Source organism: Schistocerca serialis, chromosome 7, assembly GCF_023864345.2.
Source record: "Schistocerca serialis cubense isolate TAMUIC-IGC-003099 chromosome 7, iqSchSeri2.2, whole genome shotgun sequence".
In the NCBI taxonomy this organism is placed as follows: Eukaryota; Metazoa; Arthropoda; class Insecta; order Orthoptera; family Acrididae; genus Schistocerca; species Schistocerca serialis.
This window is the reverse complement of record NC_064644.1, coordinates 297,797,429-297,820,928: the sequence shown is the minus strand read 5'-3', so window position 1 is coordinate 297,820,928 and position 23,500 is coordinate 297,797,429. Positions and strand designations below refer to the sequence as shown.

At 38.5% G+C, this 23,500-nt stretch overlaps 1 protein-coding gene across 1 annotated transcript in view; it reads right to left on the bottom strand.

Moving 5' to 3' along the window:
• Positions 1-23,500, bottom strand: part of LOC126412414 (calpain-D-like) — a 126,888-nt gene that overhangs the window by 99,416 nt on the left and 3,972 nt on the right. The window contains exons 2-6 of the mRNA XM_050082002.1: positions 15,832-16,007; positions 14,023-15,518; positions 7,029-7,342; positions 1,438-1,618; positions 346-548 (exon numbers count right to left, since the gene is read on the bottom strand). Coding sequence (XP_049937959.1) covers positions 346-548; positions 1,438-1,618; positions 7,029-7,342; positions 14,023-15,518; positions 15,832-15,977 — 2,340 coding nt within the window. The 5' untranslated portion in view covers positions 15,978-16,007. The remainder of the gene's footprint in view (positions 1-345; positions 549-1,437; positions 1,619-7,028; positions 7,343-14,022; positions 15,519-15,831; positions 16,008-23,500) is intronic.

Sequence of the window (23,500 nt, the reverse complement as noted above, 5' to 3'; positions counted from 1 at the left end):
TATAAACCGTTTTTACTCTCATGAGATATACCTTACCTATTGTCATGCCAATTGTTATAATACCATGGGCTAGATTAAATTAAAACATTTATTTTATTCACCAAAAGCGTGACAAACACCGTTAACATCAGATGCAATATTCATTTTTCAGCAACATTTGAATTTATCAAGAGACTTCCTGTATCATTAATTCAGATGTTTACAATGAATATTAATATGCAACAATACTGTTCACACAGTTACTTTTGCAGTTAAAATAGCACTTTGACAGCAAACATTACATTTTACATTATTTTGTTACTCTACTTCTAAGTTTGCTGATTATATTAAGAAAATAAATGCAACCTGAGAATAAACCAGATGTCCTCGCTTATCACAGGGCAGAAGGTCATCAACAAGCACTGTAGTCCACTTTCCATCTTTACACAGACGCACTTGATATGCTCCCTGCTTGCAGAATTCTCTAGTTACCATCACTTTCTTCACAAGATCCTCTCTCTCTGCCAGTACAGCAAGTGCACTCAGCAACCAGCAATTACCAAGCACACCTACAAGTAAAAAAAAAATCATCAATAATGGCATGACTAAGTGAAGACAGTTTATGTTTCTTTATCAAACAGCCTGCTCATACTGGTGAAAAGCTCTTTCTCTATGAGAGAAACACTGAGGCCCATATTTCCATAGCTATGTTAGGAGAGATTTAAAAGTTGGGGGATTAAGTACTGACAGAAATGGACTTATGAACACAGACAAGGAATTTACCTGTATGTTCTGCATTTGGTATATAAGAAGATAGTGAAGCTATATGCAATGATTAAAATGCATATTTAACTAATTAATGTTACAATGATGTGAAGTCGAATAACCTGTAATCTAGCAAATAATGTGCCATTAATATGTTTAATATCTGTTTTGGGAACTGTATCTCATGCTCACTATACACTTTGGTGGTCAGTTCCAAATCTCTCTCACTTTTCATATTTTCATTCACTAATTTCATATGGCATAATATTCTGGGGCAACTTTTCATGCAGGAAGAAAATGTTCATTACAAAAAAGTATGTATATATCTACACTTTACAGGAACTGGCTGTAAGGAATAAATGTATTCTCCTTTTATATAATTCTGTAAAAATAAAAGAAGTTGATTTTTATCGGAAAAACCAGGGATGGCCACATTGGAGATAAATTAAAATATAAATCATCATACAGCTCACTCACTATCTACTTTGTTGCCCCCACATCACACCTGCATTGTACAGATTCTTACTAGGAACCAATTGGAAACAAGCCACCAGATATATAAATTATCTTTGTAAACAAGTGTCATAGTTATTGTCAAACATAAGAGAAATAATTTACTGAAAAAGATGTGCAGAGTGAATTCTTGCTACATTCACATAAAGCAAAATCCATATTACTGATAACTGACTGTACCTTGTGATATATCAGATGGCAGAGGGGTACGAAACACAACCCATTTCTTGAGATCGCCATCTGTGCTTATCTCATGTGGCCTTGACCACTGCACCACATGATTGTCTTTGGTCTCTGCAGGATTGTAATACAGAGATTTTGGAGCAGGAGGAAATGAGTCATCTACAAAAGGCTCCTTATGCTGGAAATAAAACAAAATCATTTAAAATTCCACATCTTATGAGTTTTTCTATTGATATTAATAGACTTTTACAACATCCTTGCTCTTTCCTGATAACCAAAAGCACTTTCTCTAAACCAAAGAACATTTTTCTTCATTATATACCTAACAGTAAGAATCTAAGGATGGATCAGGATAGTTGCTGTTGTTGTGGTCTTCAGTCCTGAGAATGGTTTGATGCAGCTCTCCATGTTACTCTATCCTGTGCAAGCTTCTTCATCTCCCAGTACCTACTGCAGCCTACATCCTTCTGAATCTGCTTAGTGTATTCATCTCTTGGTCTCCCTCTACGATTTTTACCCTCCACGCTGCCCTCAAATACTAAATTGGTGATCCCTCCATGTCTCAGAACATGTCCTACCAGCCGATCCCTTCTTCTAATCAAGTTGTGCCACAAACTCCTCTCCTCCCCATTTCTATTCAATACCTCCTCATTAGTTATGTGATCTACCCATCTAATCTTCAGCATTCTTCTGTAGCACCACATTTCGAAAGCTTCTATTCTCTTCTTGTACCTTTACATATTATTTACCTTTACATATTATTATTTCTCTGTACCAAGTGCCCACAAATACTCTAAACACATTGGTAGTTTTTGTGCATGTTATGTAACACATCGTTTCTGAAATGTTGCATAATATTTATGTCAAGCATTCGTCCAACATTTGGTCATCATAAAACAAAATTGTCAGCATGATTCACACTTATGTTAAACCTTACTTCAGGATTGACAGCTATGAAGAGTGTAGTGCAATGATGATCATGCAGTAGGTACATCACACACACAGTCAATCTCTCATAGTGGTCAGCAAATACCTGTCACTCCCAAAACTGCATATACATCTCTCAAGTACAAATTGCCCCATTTTACCACTCTAGTAAAGCTGAAGTTACTCAATGCAATCAGGAAAGGAAAAGGAACATGAGATGGAAGTGAATGTTGGCATGACAGGACAAAAATCTCAGAAGTTATCAAGAATATGCACATCCATTTTATTGATTGGGAACAAAACTTCGATGGAATGGACTTGAAAATTCTGGTGTACATTGAAACAACAGAAGACTAAGAAAAGTACTCTCTACAGAAGACAGAAAGTGATACCAAGAGCTGACAATGGAGCAACAGACAAAACAGGTACTGAAAGTGGTGTTAAACAAGGGTGCTGTTTGTCACCAACGTCACAAATGCTTTTCAGTATTTATGCTGAGAAACCTAAAACAGTTTGTTACAAAAATCAAGAGGTATAATAGTAAGAGCAGAAAGAACCATGCCAATAAATTATGCAGTATATGAAGTGTAGTATTTATGGTAAGAAGAAAAGTGAAAAAGAAATAAGAAAATGCTTCAACAGCTTTTAAATGTGGTTGTGGAGAAAAATATTATAAGTGAAATGGACTGGTGGAGTGGGAAATGAAGAAGTACATCTACAGGCCAGTAATCAGACAATTTCTCAAATTTCAATAGCGTGACAAATTATTGGCACTGTGCAGCTTTTTTTCCCTTTTTTTGGACATTTTAGGAGAGACAGGCTGTCTCTGAGGGGTTTGAGAGGAGTTTTGATTGATGGCCAATTTGACAAGATGGCAGACATTGTTCATGTAAGGTTTCACTGCACATATTTAGCAAGAAATCCGAGCACATATTACACATGAAGGCATTAAGAACAGAATCAATATTCTAGGCATGACATTCAAGGGAGGAGAATAAAATAAAATTAAAAAAAAATTGACTCATTCTGGTTCTTTCACAGACAATGCATGTGTATTTTATTGAACATTCACTACAGGACCAAGCAGAGGACAACATATTTTCACACAACTGCATCTTCTTTTTCAGTATCAGTGTGAAGTAATTCTAATAAGTTGTTAAAAGTTTGATTTTCCATTCAGAGAAAGTTGATGTAATTTTCAGTTTCTGAGTGCAATATTTTCTTAAGCAGATTTTCATTGTTAAAAATAATCTCAATTTCAACCATTCCCTGAACCGGCATATTGTTTTCTTTTTCTTCTGTGTACACAGTGCTGAAGTCAATGCAAGAAATGATTTGCCTGCACTAGTAGTCATTCCCACCAGTGTCAAACTACTGTGCTGTACAATATGCTCAGTGTGATAGATGCTTCAAAAGTGAGACTAAATTTGACAAATATTATTAATACATCTATGCATTGTTTGCTCAGCTCTTGTGAGGCAAACTGAGGAGCTATTCAGTTGAGAAGTAGCGGCTCTGGTCTCATAAACTCACATATGGACAGGAGAGCAGTGTGCTGACCACATGCCCCTCCATATCCACACCCAGTGATGCCTGTGGTCCGAGGATGACATGGTAGCTGGTCGGTACCATTGGGCCTTCATGGCCTGTTTGGCCGGAGTTTAGTTTTTTTATGCATTTATTTGATAAAACTGTGAACAGGAAACAGTGAATTTGACAAATAAATCTGTTCTTTTGCAGGTATCTTATCACGAGAAAGCTAATGGAAATGATAAGAACGACAAAAACATCTTGGCTGTGAAGAAACTGCCTGAAAGAAAGAGCGACTGAAGAAAAGATTTGAAAAGAAAACTACTGTTCAGTTTCTGGCAGCAACCTGTCATGTGTGGTATTTTTTGGACACTGTGCTTTTGTCTGTTGATTTATAATATTATTTACTGTTTGTTAATGTATGATACTTAACACTCTGAAGCATGATCATCAAATATTATGAGTAGAAAAAATTGAGTTTTTTGTCAGCCTCTCATCGAGAAAATATCCAAACAGGTAAGAGAAATTGTGTGTTATGTAAACAGAAACTGTTGGTGGTGGCCTCCTTATCTCCATCAACAAAATGATCAGAGGAACTATGGCAGTTTCATGGAGAAACAAAATCACTGTTGATAAAATGGGTAAAGAAACATTTGAGAAAGGAGAGAAAACTTAAAAATCACCCAATACAGAAACTCATAGAAAGTAAAACCTTAACCACATCATACTCACTTGCTGAGGTACCATATCAGATTCACTTGCTTATCATTATCATCACATAAAGGAATACTCAACACTACAAAATAACTGTCGGTCTCTAGGAAAGAGATTATGTGATGAAATTGAAGAATTTACAAGATATTTGGAATAGAGTGGAAACCTCATAATCTTGTGAAACTTGAATTCTTAAATAGAATGAAAAAATAGAACAGAATTAATTATGAATATTGCCTGGGAAAGGCAGACAGAGAAATGTATCTAGAACTCTTTTGTAGGTTTCGGCTAGTGAAACCAAATTTCCTCTTAAAAAATAGTAAAAGGAGCAAGTATTTCCAATAAAGACTGCAAAATACAGGACATTCATCTCCATCATTATTCAAAATATTAAATAAAACGAAGAACCATATTCAGAGGTGAGATACTGATAAAAACAGAGGCTGTCAGAGGTTCAGCAAAGATAAGGATGAAAATGTTATTGATATAAAATGAAATATGTCAGGTTTCACTTTTAAGAAGGAAATGCAGGAAATCAAGTAATACAATGGTAAATAAACAGCATGCGTAATTTAAAAATGAATTCATCAAGGAGTGCAGAGAACCAAATTTAGAATAGATGCAACTGAAAAAGTAATGACACTGCATACAGTAACATTTAACATCACTTAAAAGAAGGGATGTTACAGGCTCTAATCCGCACAAAGAATGATCACTTAATGGACACCAAGCCAGTGGGAAAGCTATATGAATAAATAAAACAGAATATTATAGTAGAGAAAAACAAAATTCGGTTCCCTTGGCACAGGGGCAACTAGAAGGAACTCCTTTTGCCAGGAAGTGTGATGCGATTTCTTCCTGCTGGTGATTGTCAGATGACTGTCGCATTGATGTTGGATTTGGGAAAAGATGAAGGATAGAGAAACTTAGTGCCAGTTTATAGTAAGTGGGGAAATGCTTATGAAGTATAGGGCATCCGGGAAGGAGCAGCAGTCATGATGTTATGTTAAAATAAATTGAAAGCAAATGGCAGCTGAGGATAAAATCTTCTCTAAATCAGTGAGGGGTGATACATTTCCAATGGATCAGCAAAGAATGATTAGGCTATTGTGATTTCTTTATAGCCTACAGGTCATGTGAAGTCAATAAAGCAAACTCTTTACAAACAGGTAATTTCTTTGATTCCTTCCATGTGTGTGAAAACATTTCAACAAATTACAGCATATTGCATTCCTTAGGTACTGGCCGGGTAGTTAAGACAATGATTAGGTTAAAAATTTAGTAATTGGATACAGAGGGCTGAAGTGGTGACCATTGATCTCTCAGATTTTTCTGCAGAAAATGGGATCATGTCAGTTACGTCAAGCTGGCAGCAGTGTTAAACTGGGACTGTAAGCTACAGATAATCTCATTATTTAGTAATCAAGCAGCAGTAAAAAGAAGCTGCTTTGAAAACAAAACTAATATGATTTTCAATCTTACCAAGCCCACAGTGTTCACTTTTGTAAGCAAGCTGTTGAAATCAAGCTGTACAAAACAGTGTTCACCAGTTTTCTAGTCAACTTAAATTTTCATATCTGCAGCTGCAAATGTGCTCCATCCTTCCATCCATTCATTCAAAAACTCTGTTTGGCAAATCCCATCATGGAAGGAGTCATTCAGAGATGTGGAACAACCAAACTATACATTAACAGGCAGAAGCAACCACTCTAGGCTACTTTCGTAAAGCACACTACAAATAAAATGTAACTAGTTCTATTATTTATACTGATAATTATCACAGTTACTATGAGATACTTTGGAAAAAGTCATTGGTCTTCATTTTACATTCTCAATAGATGCACATAAAGAACACTTCAAACAATTACTTTATGCTCCCAGTGAGCATCCTGCCTATGAATAAAGGAAACTGTGCATTATGCTAAAATATTTTTGGACAAACTGAGGATATCATTTGATAACTTGAATGAACAAGCATTAACACATGAGAGCAGTTCTACTGCAGTTCACGAGTTTCTTCTAACACTGTAAGGTAGTCAATGGCAGAACTGTGGAATAATTGTTTGGTAACCACACAATCTTGAGCTTCAGAGATGGTCCCTGGCATTTGATAACATTTAACTTGGTCGTAATTTGTGGTATCGCACAGGGTAGTGAACACCAATGAGATACTGAACAAATGCATTTGTAGAGGAGTACACTACCTGCAAGGACATTAATTTCAAACACTTTAGCTTTGCAGAATTTTTCAAACACTTTAGCTTTGCAGAATTTTTCAAACACTTTAGCTTTGCAGAATTTTTCACAATTTTTGTATGTTGCGGAAAGCATATAACCAAAACTTAGCTGAGACTCATCTGAATCTCACAGCTTTTTGAGAGATAAGAATGGCATGTTTTACATCAGCAGGCACTGACCTCTTTGCAATACTGGACAATACGCTCCCACTGCCGTAGAGCTTCCCGCTCTTCAATGTGACGCAGCTCCTCCATGAGCTCACTCGCCTGCTGCAGCACTGTGGGAGCTGGGCTTGATGCAGCTGCTGGCACCTTTGGTAGTTGGCTAGTGGAATTCAAGGGTGGGCCATGGCACATTTCACAAACCATTGCTCCAGCTCCATTCTCAAATGTACACTGAGGACACCGCCAGGATCCAATGACTGCAGGCGTCGAGGAAGGCACTACTGGTGAGAGATCAGGTGGTGTACGCAGTTTTGGGGCGATTCCAGAAACTGCACGAAAAAAAAAGAAAGATTCAATTACAACTTATAGATGTTTCATTTTAGGTGAAAGGCTTCTGGAGATCATTTTAATTACATGAGCTTCTGCTCTGAAGTGATGACACCTAACAAATTATAAGTACACTTACTGCTTAATTATAGGCCAGTTGTGATATCTGTATAACCAATATCAAGTAGATGTACTTGAACAGGTGCTGTATAAAGGTACTTCGAATTATGAAATGTAAAACACTAACAATGAAAAAAATTGGAAGTTAAATACAGTAATATACACTTATCAGCCAGAACATTATGACCACCTACCTAACAGCCGGTATGTGTACCATTGGCATAGACAACAGTGGTGATGCATCATGGCATGGAAAAAATGAGGCTTCGGTAGATCACTGGAAGGGAGGGAGTTGGCACCACATCTGCACATGCATGTCATCTAATTCCTGTAAATTCCAAGGAGGGAGGCAATGAGCTCTGATGCTACATTCAATCACATCCCAGATGTGTTTGATCAGGTTCAGATCTGGTGAGTTGGCAGGGCCAGCACATCAACTGGAACTCACCACTGTGTTCCTCGAACCACTCCACCACACTCCTGGCCTTGTAATGTTGTGTATTATCTTGCTGAAAAATGCTACTACTGTCAGAAAACATGATCATCCTGAAGGGGTGGACGTGGTCTGCAACCAACAAGTGCATGATACTCCTCTCCATCATGGTGCCTTGGACGAGCTCCACTAGACCCATGGACACCCATGTGAATTTTCCCCAGAGCATAATTGAATCACCATCAGCTTGTCTCCATCCCACATTACAGGTATCAAGGAGCTGTTCAGCTGGAAGATGACAGATTCACATCCTGCCATCAGCATGGTGGAGAAGGTATCGGGATTCGTCAGACCATGCAATGCTTTGCCACTGCACCAATGCCTAGTGCCATTGGTCGTGTGCCCATTTCAGTCATAGTTGCTGTTGTCATAGTGTTAACCATTGGCTCGTTCATAGGTCGTCAACTGAGGAGGGTTTGGACACACTTGTACTCTGCCCAGCATTAAAGTCTGATGTTAGTTCCACCGTAGTTCGCCACCTGTCCTTTTTTACCAATCTGTCCAGCCTACGACATCTGACACCTCTAATGAGGGATGGCCGCCCGACCCCATGACGTCTAGATGTGGTTTCACCTTGGTTTCGCTACGTGTTGAAGACAGTCACCACAGGACTCCTTGAACACCCAACCCAACAAGTTATGCAGTTTCTGAAATGCTCATGCTGAGCCTCTAGGCCATCACAACCCGCCCTCGGTCAAACTCAAATTGTGCACCTTCCCCATTCTAAACACGGACAGCATGCTCACCAATACAACATGCACCATGCATGTGTCTGACTAGCAATCATTCCTTGCCAGGTGCCATCACTTGGATGGGTCTACATTGGTAGTAGGTTGGTGGTCATGATGTTCTGGCTAATCAATGTATGTTGACAAGCAAATATTTTCCTGCACTCCGAATGCCAACAAATCATATATTTAAACTATTAATTAATGTATAACTGTTGATACAAATTCTCTGCCATATAAGCACATAATGAAAATTTTGATAAAAGGATATCCAGTATCAAATTAATATCAAATAAAATCTAATTTGATACATAAAAAAAACTACTCACAAAGCTGCAGAAGGAAAAAACACATGAGAAGGTACTGAAATTTGCAAGCTCCTTCTTCTGGCAGAAGGGTTCAAGGGAAAGGAAGAAGGGTGAAGGAAAAGGACTAGTGAGGTCAAGGAAATGGGGAGAGTTTGGGAAAGTAGCCCAGAACCCTGGGGCAGGGAAGACTTACTAGATGGGATTAGAAGGCAAGTCTGATAAAAATTGATTATTTGCATTGATATACTATTAAATAAAGATAGAAGTAACTTCCTCTAACAAGACAGCAGCAGCGAATGAGACTACCATAGGTGACAAACCGCTGCCTTTCTGGAGCTTGATGTTGCTTTATCCTGCAGACAGGAGGAAAGGTTTGGACTAAGCTGAATCACAAAAACTGACTTGCTGATCCATATATGAACATCAAAATTGCGTACAAGAATGAAAGTAGGTGGAGATAATCAGTGCCATTTAGCACTCTCATTTGACTACAAAAACAAGCACTTTTGTCCAAAATCTTGATGAAGGAATTCCAACTTAGTCAGCTTTGGCCATTTACAGCAGGAACACTCCTCAATAATTTTGGGAACCAATGAAACAGCAAGGAATGGAATGAGAAGAATTTACCAATGTCAAAAGAAATTTTGTGAAATGAAGATGCCATTTCATTTCCACTGCAGATAGTAATTAATGCTGTGTTGATGCTGACGATGGAGACCACACCAATTTTTAGAAACAGTCAGTTATAGCAGCATGCAACAACAGATAATATTGGTGCTGCCACTGTGACTTCCCAAGAAGATATAATGACAGGTTATAATGTAGTAATTCACACAGAGCCCATTCCTGGAAGACTTAGAGTGCATTCAATGTTGTTGTCTTTTTCTGGAATTAATAATGGAAATTATGGTTGGTAGTGGAAGAGCATGTATTCTCACAGCATACAACCTGATAAGAGGAAATATTTCAGAGTATTTTATTTGTTTGTACTCAATGAAGATCTTCAAAAACTGATACACAATTCATTTTGAACTGTTGCATGTAACTGTTCTTCACACAACCATTTCGTGGAAGACAACAACACAGATAACTAGCGGCTTCCCTACAGATAAGACAGCCTTGATCTTTTTGGTTGGCAACAGAATTACTTCCAGCTTGTGCTTTTTTTAAAATTTCAGCGTAATAATGATGAAGTGAACTTCCCTTAACAGTAATGGTGCTACAATTACAGGAAATACTACAATATACAGTCTGCCCTGATAGCTGAGTGGTCAGCGTGACAGATTGCCGTCCTACGGACCCGGGTTCAATTCCCGGCTGGGTCGGGGACTTTCTCCACTCAGGGACTGGGTGTTGTGCTGTCTTCATCACCATTTCATCCCCATCCAGTGCGCAGGTCACCCAATGTGGCGTTGAATGTAATAAGACCTACACCAAGGCGGCCGGACCTGCCCCTCAAGGGGCCTCCCGGCCAATGACACCAAACGCTCATTTCCATTTCCACTACAATATACAAGTGTTCTTGACAAATCTCAATTTATACCAATTGCTGTTCAGGTGTTGTCAGTCTTACTAGAAAGCATTTGTATTTTGTAAATGGTTATTCCTTGCTTGGCAGTTCTCTCTGTAACGATGGCAGGTGTGTTGGTTATCTACTCATTCACTACAGTATGATGCTGTTTTCACTTGGAGGCAATACTTTTTACAACTTAATTTGTCCATGCAATTCATAGATTTACTGCATAGTGTGAAAATTACAATAAAATAACAGGTAACTCTCAATTTATAGTCCTCTGAATCACAGTTGTTTAAAAGTGGGTAGTTTAATGCATAAGCTTACATGTGTACATAATCACAGCATGTTTGAAAAAAAGAGAAGGATGGCTTTATGGTTCATAATACTCTCTCCCATCAGTGTTTGTGCATGCTATAATATGGTTCAACAATGTATGACTGCGAGCGCCATTTGCATCATGTTAGAGTATTTTCAGTGATGATTGGAGATTGAGAGATTTCAGTCCGTCTATGGATGTTCGATCTGGGTAGCTTTTGTTGGACTGCAGTTATAAACATATTGTCTTCATAAAATGGATCGAGTTCTGATTAATATGACTGCTTTAACACTGCAGTTCTTCTTGACCATATACTTCAGTGCTCTCTATCATTTGGGGCTGGTCTTCAACCACCAGTCACCAGTATTATTGCTCTTCACTTATGATGTTTCACTGTTATGCCTGCACATACCATCTTTTATCTTGAACACTATCACTGTGTAAGTGTAGCTAGGGCAACAATCCATGGTGTACCTGCTTTAATCAATTATGCTTCAAAAATATCTTCTTGTTGAAAGGCAGAGAGTTTACCTATGCCTACATTCAACCAGTTACACAGAAAAAGTGTGAAAGTTATCTAATTCTGCAGATTAATGTTCGTCACAGAAATAAAACAGTGTCAGAGATGATTAGAGCTCAGATTTTAACGTAATATCAACACCCAAAATACGCACATATTTATGTAATAAATATGGGTAAAATATGTTATAAAATGTATAATATACCTAAACTATTTTTATTACCAGGTACATATTTAACATAACACAACTTCTTAATTATGCCATAGTGTACTAAATCATTTTTATATTCACTTAAACATGTACCTCAAATACAAAAAGAAAATTAAGAAGATACATTTTACGTTGCTTAATTTTTTCAGTTTGAAGGCCTATACTGTGCTAATAATAGAAAATTATTTTCAGTCATGTCTGTTTGCTAATAATAGAAAATTATTTTTGGTCACATCTGTTTAATAAATTTCCATCTTCCTTTAATTACTAAGCTACCTTACTTTACTCCACTGAGGATATTGCAGATAGTAGGAAATTTCAAGTAGCCTGGATTTCTTGTCTAAACATCATGAAATTCATTCAATATGTATCCTCTGTCCAGTACCACATCTAAGGTCAGTCAGCCTGCATTTGACATTCTCAACACTTTCCAACCATTTCTGTAAAATCGACACAATAGATTCTAATTCTGTGATGCTTCTCACAAGGAAGAGCATTTATGGTTTCATTGTCAGGTTCAGAGAAAGTATTTTATGTCTCTCATGCTGAAACTGAAGAGTCCCTCTGAAATAAATCAATTAACAATTTTACCATTTCCAAATTTTCATTATAAAAAGTGACAGATCCAATCCCTGTTAAGTACTCCATGTTACGACAGGCTGAGGCACCACCAGTACTTTTGTAGAAATTGGCAATATTCAGGCTCTTGAAGCTAGTTTCACAAAATGTTTGCAGCATACATAGCAGAGCACATGGAAAAATTCATTTGTTGAATTTGGAGTCTCGCGTCTGTGTCAATAACATCAGCTTCTTAGACAATTGCACTCCTTTGTTCTTTGTGTGCATATCACTACATAAATTTGCTAAAATTGAGTTAGTCAGTTAGTTCATGGCTCAACATAGAACAATCTCTGTATTGGTAATAAAAATTTCATCCTTTATAACCCAAGACCTTAACTTAGACAATAGTTTTGATGCAACAGGAAGCATCATGAACACAAGCAGTTGTGGACTCTTCAGTACTACTTAGAAAAGTTTTCTTGAGTCCTAGTTCTGAATCAGTAGCAATCACCAGTAGTGCAAAATCTTAATGCTAGAAATCTTTTGTCTGCCCCACTGCTGATCTCGACAGACCTTTAAGCACCTTTACTAAACATAGTAATGGCTAATACAGTACTCCACCCAGTAGTGTTACTGTATCTGCTTTGCTCCTGAGAAATGAAATTTGAATCTTAGAAAATGAAGTAGAAGCTTGCCCTCCATAATTCAACTCCAAGTGCAATTAACCACTTTGTATTGGCCTTGAATGTGATTTTTAGAGATAATTTTCTTCCTGTCTTCATCTTTCATGTTAGGTCAGATTCGAAATTTTTCTACGGGGATGGTCTTCTAAGAGTGTGGGGAAATATGAAGAAGGCTAAAAAGGCAATAATATGAGTATATAATTTTATGTAGCATGAAGATGTAACACATAAAAATTGTAATTATAGTGAAATATGTAAAAGATGAAATGATAAAATGAAATATATCAACAGTGGTGATATAATTTGTGAACATTTACACTTTTCATGTGCATGGCAGTGAAGTGAAAGAATATATAGATAAAAATCTGGGCTCGTGATGCAAGGATGACGAGTGTTACCACCTCACAAAGATACTGTATTTCAGATCAAAGGTACAGCCCTTACTCAAATAACGAATACATTTGCTCGAGGAGAAAAAGAGGAAATGAGAAAGAAAGAAAGCCAGAAAGAAAGAAATAAATAAAACATCAAACCTCATTCTTCACTAACTTGTCTTCACTTATCTCACAGTTTTAACCTCAATGCAAAAATTAAGGTCTACAGTAAAATATAAAAGGATGTAAATCAACCTCATACAAACTGCAGTCATGTCTGCATTACAACTTTTATATTCTGGTCCCAGAAATGACTTGACCATATGCCAGCACATGAAAGAGAGGGAACTTTGAAGATAAAGAATTAAATATAACAACCCACTTTCCACTCTTATAAATTACCGGCATTTTGGGAATTAGAAACATTGTTGAAGTTATGCAATAATGCTGATAGTAAAATAAATGTTTAGCTATGTTTTGAATGTATTTTTGAGTTTTCCTGCTCATATATATGGTAACTTACACAGTGAAGCACAAACTTACAGTGATCAACAAGTAGTACACTTAAAGGCTAAATGTATAAAAATATTTAAAAGAACGTAATGACATGTTGCCATTCTGGATTTCCACCATAGCATATTTATTTTCTTCCACTATTCATTTGGTTATTATGAAAATATTCACAATACAAAGAAACCATTTCCTCATAAAAGATTTACTTTTCCGTTATAAAAATTAAAATGAACAAAAATGTCATGCATTAAATGTTTGATTTTAAACATTTTTCTTCACTTAGGATATTAAATGTAGTCACAAGAATTATTAAATTTAAATTATACAATTTTTACTAACCACTGCGGCGTGGAGCAGCAGCAGCAGCTGGTGACCCATTGATGCGCGATGAGCTGGCCCGGCGCTGAGCAGGTCGCTGCTTTGGAATGGCACCGCTGCTTCCAGAGCGAGCGCCCACCACCTGCCGATGCGACTGGCGAGGGGAAGGACTGCGTGGAGTCACACTGGGCTTTGGAACTTCCAGAAGTTTCTTTGTTGTTTCACAAACTTTACACACCTGAAGGCTCAATGGGTTTTTCAGTGTACACTGTCCACATGACCAAAACTCCCCCTTCCTCAGGGTCTTGTCTTCTACAGTACTAATACTGCGCAGTTTTGAGCCACCACACACAACACACGCATTATCAGCACCTGAGTTCACTAATGTACATTTTTTACACGTCCATTCCTGGTCCCTAACACTATTAGCACTAAAGCCTTCTCCAGGCAAAAATTGGAAGTCATCTTCCAAGTCCTGTTCCAAGGTAGCTAATGTCGGTGTCAACCCTGGAACTGGTAATTGCATGAGATCACCGTTAGTTAGGATTTCCAGTTCCTCAGATTCTTGAGATCCCTCCTTCTTGGTTGGCGTGTATCGAACACTATCTTTGGTCACAGTTATGAGACTAGGTTCAGTAAGGGAAGGAGGGGAACGCACTGAATTACATATATCACAGCTATCAGACCAAAGAGGATTGTATGTATATGAGCACTTTGTACACGTCCACATGCGATCAAATGAACTACCACTCAGGCTAGAATTTTCTGAAGAAGCTGTTGACGATGATGAGGAATTTTGGCCAAGGGAGTTTTGGATGGTGTGCACAGGTGATGATACAGCAGGAGAAACAATATTGCCATTGGACACCTTGCTATGGTCCACATCAGCACCGGAGCCATTTGATGGCGATCTTCCAGGTATATTCTTTATTGTTTTCCTTGGAAGCACTAAGTTTGTACGGACAGGTTGGAGATGCTGAGTTGTTATAGGGTCAGAGATTCCAATGTATGAGTATCTTGTAACAGATCTATTTAAATTTTGTTGCTGCTGCAGCTGCAGATTCAGATTGACTGTTGACTGCAAGGCATAGTTGCCCTGTGTATCCATTTCAATCATGCTCCGGCGGTTGGCAATAGCTCGGCTACTTTGTAGTTCACTTCCTGTTGAGTGCACTTCAGAAAAGGATCTGCGATAAACTGGTTTAGGCCAAACATCACTGAGCAGTGAACTTATTTCATTATTATTTTCCAGGTGAGAAGAATTTCTCACATAATGAGTGTCTTGGGGTGTTGATGATGCACCAAATAACAACGAAAAATCACATTTTTTAAGCCCAGGTGCACTGGCCTCTGTAACAGACTGCCAGTCAGGAACAGTTATAGTGACACCATTCCTCGGCAGTGTACCTGATGATGTTGCTGAAAGACTGCTGGAGAAATCCAGTGGGGTATTGAGTTTACGTGGTGTTTCACACACCTCACAACGATCAGCACTATGAGAGTTGTGAAGTGTGCACCTTCAAAAGAAAACAAGAATAGAGAGTAATAAATGAATGTGTCACGGTAGTATTAAATTCATTCTCTTTCAATTAGTATTCAGTTAAAGGCTAAAAGAATTACATTCTAACTCAAAGAGGATCCTCATCTGCAAGCTCAAAATCATCCCACTTATATATACGAAACTAAGATAAAGAGGAAACGCGACTTAAATCTGAGAAATGTAATTACATGAGACAAATGTTGCAAAATACCATCCACCTGCCACCAAACCAACTTAAAACTAGAACTGAAATTTAAATAAACCCATAAAACTAATTGACATTTCCAAACCTTTGACAAACCCATGTTGTGGTAGCTTCCTGTATTTTAGCTGGTGACTGACTGTTTCTTGCATCAATTTTTTCATTAGTGCTGACACCAAGGCAATGTGGTCGGGCTTTCCAGGCTGCTGCATCAAGCAACATGCGCTGAACCATTGGAGATTCACGTGGTGATGATCGACTAACCTGTAAATAATATATTAATACTTAACAGAAATCATAAAATTTTAACCAAAACAAAAAATAGAATAACCAATTTCTTCCTTCATAACTATGAGTAAATTGTTTTCTCCCATTGTGTTCCTTTTTTTAATGTCCTCAGACCTAATGCACCTGTTTCTCACAGTCCTTAGCTTGCTTTCAAATATTGCCACTAATTATTTTATCTACTTGTCCTCCAACAAGTTTTGTTAGCTGTATAATAATATATTGCAATCTCTAAAATTGGCTTCCCAGGTATGTATTTAATTTTCATATTAATTTATAGCTGCATTATAGCCCACACAGTATTTCTGTAACAACTGACCAACTAACAGAAAATTAGACAAGAGTTCATTACAGATAGAACAGCAGTGGTTGTCTCAACTTTATTTATAAATGGATAATTAATATAATTTTAACATTATTAGCAATGGAACAAAGGAGAACTTACAAGAAAAGTCAAATGAAAAAGAAGGTATGCACATAAATGGAAACAAGGCCTCCTACGATCAGTACAAGATGACGAAAGTAGCTACAATGTTGAGAAAATATTGCCACAGGAATGTCTGATTACACATTGACAATAAAACAGTAATAGACATAAAGAAGCAAATGGAAACATGAAAGTAGCATAAAATATAACTACAGACATAATTCATCAAAGTGTAGTCGTACTAAAGAAAGTTAAGGAGTACCATAATCTTCTAACTACAAGAGAAATGAACTGAGCCAAATTCAAGAAAGGAGGTGACACAGTTAAGTTAATACTGAAATGCTCATGTTGAGAGATGCGAATAGGAATGTGACTCTCCTGAGAATGAGAATGTTTGACTACATGTACAACACATCAGTCATTTCAATCAAAATAACCAGGTTTTGAAAATATAATGTAATTGAGTGAATAAAAAAGCCATACACCACGCAGCAGCAGCAGGAGAAAATATATATAAAGGTTAAGTAAATGTGCAAGCTATCAGAGCCAGTAGCTCCTTTTTTTCAGCAGAAGGGGTGAAAGGCAAGGTAGACAGATTAAGGAAAAGAACTGGTGAGGTTTAGGAAATGAGGAGAGTTCAAAAAAGTTGCCCAGACCCCAGGTCAGGGGAGACTTATCAGACAGGATGAGAAGGAAAGACAAACTGTTTGGTACTGCAACAGATGAGATCTGAAAACCTGAGAGCTTAAAGGTAAAAGATAGAATAATAAGCAAAACAGAGACTACTGACAAAACATTGTGCAAGAGTTAATAACAGCAGAAAACTAAGTGCACTGCATGTGGTACAGGTGGATGGTGCAGAAAAATAGGCAGGTCATATAACAAAAGATATAGAAAACTAAAAGAAGTGAAGAAAGAAATAGTTAATGAGAAGAAATGCTAAGACTGAAGGAATTAACGTAAATTAAGGCCAGGTGATAGTCAAGAACTATCAACATATTGTAATGCCAGTTCCCACCTATGGAGTTCTGAGAAACTGGTGTTTGGAGGGGGAGGGGGGGAGGAAGGGAATACAGATGATACATGTGGTGAAACAGGCAACAGGGTCACGACTGTAGTGTTGTAGAGCACACACTGCAGCCAGTATACACTCTCTTATCTGTGTCTGTTCATCCTAATAGACAACTTCGTGGCAGTCATAACAATGTAAAAGGACAAACAGCTGGTACATGAAATGTGGCTCTACCTTTGATAGTACATGTTTTACCAGTTACAGGGCTGATATAGGTGGTGGTAGGAGGGTGCATCATAGGGCAAGTGTTATAGTGGTGATGATCACAGAGTAGGAGCCATGGAGTAGTGCACAGGTGCATAAAAGCATGGGGTCTGATCAGGATATTGCAGAGATTGGGCGGGGGAGTGGGGGGGGGGGGGGGGGGGGAAGTGGGGGGGGTATGTTAGAAGGGGGCTCCAAAAAGGTATTCTACATATGGTGTGCAAAATGTCGAATAGGATGAACCTCAGTTCAGAGCATAATTTTAGGAAGTCATAGCCTTGTCGAAGCAGGGCGTGGCAGCATGGGAAATCTGCTTCTGAGTTAGACTGATGGGATAGCTAGATCCAGTGAAGGCTGAGGTGCAAGTGGCGGTGTTTTGCTGTACAGAGTCTGCATCTGAACAAACTTGTTTGCCCTAAATGCCAAGGCTGTATGGGAGGGAACATTTGTCATGGAAAGGATGGCACCTGCCAAAATGCAAGTACTGTTGTCTCTTGTAGGTTTAATATAAACAAAATTGTGTAGCTGGCCATTGGTGAGGATGAGCTGAACACCAATGAAAGTGGCATGGGACTTTGAATAGGACCATGTGAAATTTAATTGGGATAATGTACCTAAAGAGATTCCTAAAATTAAAGATTCCAAAAATTAGAAATTCCAAAAATTTTAACAGGTCAGCCTCACCATGAGTCCATATGCCAAAGATATCATCAATGTATTTAAATCAAACCAGGGACTGAAGGCTTTCCAGGAAAACCCCCCATCCAAGAGACCCACGAAAAAGTTGTCATAGGAAGGAGGCATCCTGGTTCCCATGGCCATGACCTCTGATTTGTTTGTATGGCAGCTGCTCAAAGGTAAAGTAGATATCGGTAAATATAAAGCTGATTAAAGTGAGCAAGGAGGACATCATGGGTTTGGAATCAGTTGGACACTGGTTGAGGTAATGTTCAGCAGCAGAGAGACCATGTACATGGGGGATGATCGTATGGAGTACGTAGGGTGGGGTTGGGGGGGGGGGGGGGCAGGGGATAAGCAAGGTGTGTGACAGGAGTGAGGCAGGCACAGATTTCAGATGATCTAGGAAATGGCTGGTCTCTTTAATAGAGAAGGGAAGTATTTGTACTGTAGGTTGCAGGTGTTAATTCATTAATTCACTAAAGCAGATGCATGTTCAGCTGGTGCTTTGAAGCCAGCAACTATGGGACAGTTTGGATGATTGGGTTTTTGGATCTTATGAAGAAGATTAAAGATTTGGGTGTATGGTTTGGTGGTGTATGAAGTTCTATGGACTGTGGTGTTAGTCCGTGTGGGGGTCTGAGGTGTTAAGAAGGTACTGTAGTGAGTTTGTATCACAGGGATGGGATCTTGATAGTAGGTGTCATACATACAGGTGTCAGACAGTTGTAGTGTATACCATCGCTTTCATACTCCCATCAATCAGGTACTGCAGTGATAGATCCCATGTCCACTGGAAGGATAATGATGCAGTCATCAATTTTTAGGGGATGAAGAGCCTTGAGTTCTGCAGAGGACAGGTTATGGTCATGTTGTAGGGATCTGTAGGATGTTAAGAATTATTCAAAGGCTTGTAAAGGGGTGGTTCTGAGGCAGTGGTGGTGGATCAAGTTGGGATAATGTTCAGAACAGTTCAACTCAGTGTTCAGTGCCAAGTTTAATGTCGGAGAGATTTGGGATTGTGATGCAAAGTGATATTTCCAGTTGTCATTATGTATGAAGGAAAGAAGGTCCTTCACCAAAGCAAGTTGAGGGCTGAAAGTGAGACACTTGGATAATACAAATAATTCAGGAGGGGACACTACCTTAATGAGAGGTTAAGAACACTGCATTGTTGTGGCTGGTTCTTGTGTTCATGAGTTACTGATGCTGGGTCCATCCTGACTGATATTTTGCCCGCTACACCTAGAATAGCTTTTTGAGCCCCCACCCCTCACCCCTGCCCAATTTCTGCAATATCCTGGTCAGACCAGATGCTCTTTTTGCACCTATTCGCTACACTATGGCTCTTACCCCTGTGACTGTCACCACTCTAAGACTTGCCTTATGCACCCTCCTACCACCACCTGTATCAGTCTTGTAACTGGCAAAACTGGCAAAACATATACTATCAAAGGGAGAGCCACATGTGAAATGACACATTAAGTGGACCAGCTGTTATGTAAACATTGTTTGGTCTTTTACATTGGTATGACTACCACCAGCTTATCAGTCAGGATGAACGAAGACAGACAGAGAGTGTATACTGGCAATGCACAACATCCTGTTGCAGATCGTGCTCTACAACATGACAGTCATGACATTGCTTTGCCACACATGCCATCAAGATTCCTCCCTTGCCACCAGTTTCTGAGAATTCCATAGGTGGTAACTGGCATTACATTCAGTACTTCATCTCAACTTCAGCATTGTTCTGTGGTACCACATTTCAAAATCATCTATTCTTTTCCTATCTGAACTTTGCATCTCTTCCTATCTGAACTTTGTACTGTCCATTTTTCATTTCCATACAAGGCTGCACTACAGAATTACGATATCACTGGCAAAACTCAAAGACTTTATTTCTTCTCCCTGAACTTTAATTCCTTTTCCTCATATCTACTTACAATACTTCACAGTTTGCTCGATCTACATACTGAATAGCATCAAGGATGGGCTACAATCCTGTCACACCCCCTTTGCAACTACTGACTCTTTCATGTCTTAACTCATAACTGCAGTCTTGTTTCTGCACATGTTACAGACAACATTTCACCACCTGTATTTTATTCTTGCTACCTTCATTGTCAAATGCTGTCTCTAAATCTTCAAATGATATAGGTGTAGGTTAGCCTTCTTTAAATGTATCTTCTACATCAAAGCATCAAAGTTTGCCTCACATCTTCGTACATTTCCTCCAGAACCAAAACTGACCTTGTCTGAAGACAGGCTCTACCAGTCTTCTCACTCTCCTGTATAATAATTTGTGTTAGTTCTTTTCAGACATTAGTTATCTTCTTTGGAATTTGAATTGTTATAGCCTTCTTGAAGTCTGAGGGTATGTCTTTCATTTCTCATACATCTTGCATACCAGACAGAATAATTTTGTCACAGCTGGTTTTTCCAAGGATCTCAATAAATATGAGTCAACCTTGTTTACATCATCATAGGTTCTTCAGTAGTCTGTCAAATTCTTCTCAGAGTATCATGTTTCCCATCTCTTTTTCATCTACTTTTTTCCCTTCCCATAATACTGTCTCCATTCCCCTTGTACAGCCATTGTGTATCTTCTTCCCATGTTTCAGTTTCCCATTGTTGCTTTGCATTGGCTTCATGTCTGGGCTCTTAATAGTCATTCACGTGGTTCTCATTTTTTCCTGATTTCTCTTTAATTTTCCTATAAGTAGCTCATCTAATATTTTTCATAGTCTGCAATTCTCCTCCAACTATTTCTCCTTTGCCATTCTGCGCATGTCTGTATCCCCTTTTGCCTGCTTCATTTGCTGCATTTTTGTATTTCCTATATGCATCAACTAAGTTCAGTATCTCGTGTGTTGCCCACAGATTTCTCCTGGACCTTGTCTTTAGCAGAGTTCTTCCCCTGCTGACTTTAGTATTGCATCTATCAAAGCTACCCATTTTTCATCTGTTGTATTATTTCCTGCAGTTTCGCTCAATTATTGCCGAATGCCCCATATGAAATGCTATGACAATCTTATACTCTTCTGACTTATCCACATTCCTTTCCTTCATTTCTGACTACTCAGAAGTAATTTATTCACTTTCAATCTGCAGTTTTGAGAATTTCTTCTGTCATTCTGTATTTATACTCATGGAGAAAAAAAGGCACCAAAAAATCAAAAGAAATCTGTTGAGATTCCTCATGTAAGGAACGCCACATTTTTATGTAAGTTCTGCTTAAGAAATGTCTTGCACAACAGATGGAACTTTACTAATTGGGAGGAATACAAATCTGAGGAGTTTGTAGTCACAGCAAAATTTCATAACTGTCATGTGGTAATCTAGGTCTATTGTTGTTCATTTGGACTCTGACAGTAGTACACTTCCTGAACTGTGGTAATACTCTGGCTCTTTTTATGCCAACATGACAGAACTCCTAGTCACACAGCAAAGACCACTGCAACATGGTTCAAAGAAAATTAGCAGCATTTTGTGAAGTTATATGTTACGTAGTGTAACAACAGACCCAGATATGAGTACATAAGGCAGATCATACATGATGTGGGGTGCAGCAATTACACTGAAGTGAAAAGGATGCTGGAAAGTGACGGGAATGGAGTTGATGACCAGAACAATGTCTTTTGTGAATGGTAGTTAATTGTTGTTGATGATGACCTAATTATCCAAAAACCTGTTCACAAACATATATTGATATAACAGAACATAATTTGTTTAATCCATTAAATTTAAGGCATGCAGTCATGCAAATTTAATCTCTTCTATTGACATTTTGGCAGTGAATCTTCCAGCTTTTCTCAGAGTACACCAAGAGACTGAAAACAGTACCAAGAGCACTTTATATTCTCCACCACAGTGGTACTGTGCATGCAAGTTGGCTTCAGAGATGCTGATCAATCGTAGCGAGGTTTCAGACAAAGGATTCCTTCAGGTTGAATGCAAACACCTGAAGACCATCTTCGAAGCAAATGGATATTTCTAGCAACAGATTCCTAGGGCATTGCCCATTAAATGAAGGATGCAGGTGTGTGATCAGGAATACAGTGATGAGACTTACAAGTCAACTGCATTCCTGCCTTAGGTGAGTCCTCTCACCTCAAAGGTAGGCCGGATCCTCGAACAATACAGTGTCAAAATGGTCTTCCGTCATCTGACAAAGATGTACAGTCCACTAGGTGCTGTCAGGGTTGACTTGCTGCTACAGAAGGCAGGAGTACCAGATTCCTTGTGAGAGTTGTGGCAGTTTGTGTATTGGCCATTCAACATGAAATGCTCATGAGAGTTGCATCTAACACCAATGGTATATGTGCTTGGTATAACCAAATAAATCAGCAGTGGCAAAACACTGCATAGATATCTCCACTCTATGGACTATACCAGCATGAAGATTTTACCTGCCACTGTGTCATTTTAGGACTCTTGTGTTTTGCAGAAAATGTGGAAATTTAATTACCTTATAATTTAATAAATCATGACAGTGGTTTTAATTTGGAAAAGTCATTGACTCTGATCCTTATTAAAGTCAATAAATTGCAGAGAAGGTGTCATGGTGTTGCCACCAATGAATAAACATTGAGGAAGGACTTCATCATCTGAACATTTCTCTAGATACCTCATGGGGCATGCATCTGCACAGTATAGCTCTCTGCCACTGGGGTGAATTATAGTGTCATTTAAGTCCTATAACACCATGCATTCTACCTCACTTTTTGCATCTGACTCCCTCCTCCTAGCATCTGACTCCCTCCTCCTACACATGTCCTCTACCAGTTGATAAAATTCCTCCTTTTCTTTGAATTGGTTGAATATCTTTGAAAATCCTATACATCCCACTAATTTGACAACCATAACCCAATTGTTTACTCAATCCTCTCCAATTCAGAGAAGCTGCCATGCCTGTGCCAACATGTCCCAGCCTACCTCCATCTACTCACCCTCCATATCCTATCCCAAGGCAACTTCATCCAACAGATTCTGTCCTTCAGAGCCAGTAATCTCGCTATATCCTCTCCTAAGAACAATGATCCAACATTTCTCTCAGCCTCCAAACCCAACTTCACTCTTTCCTGTTCT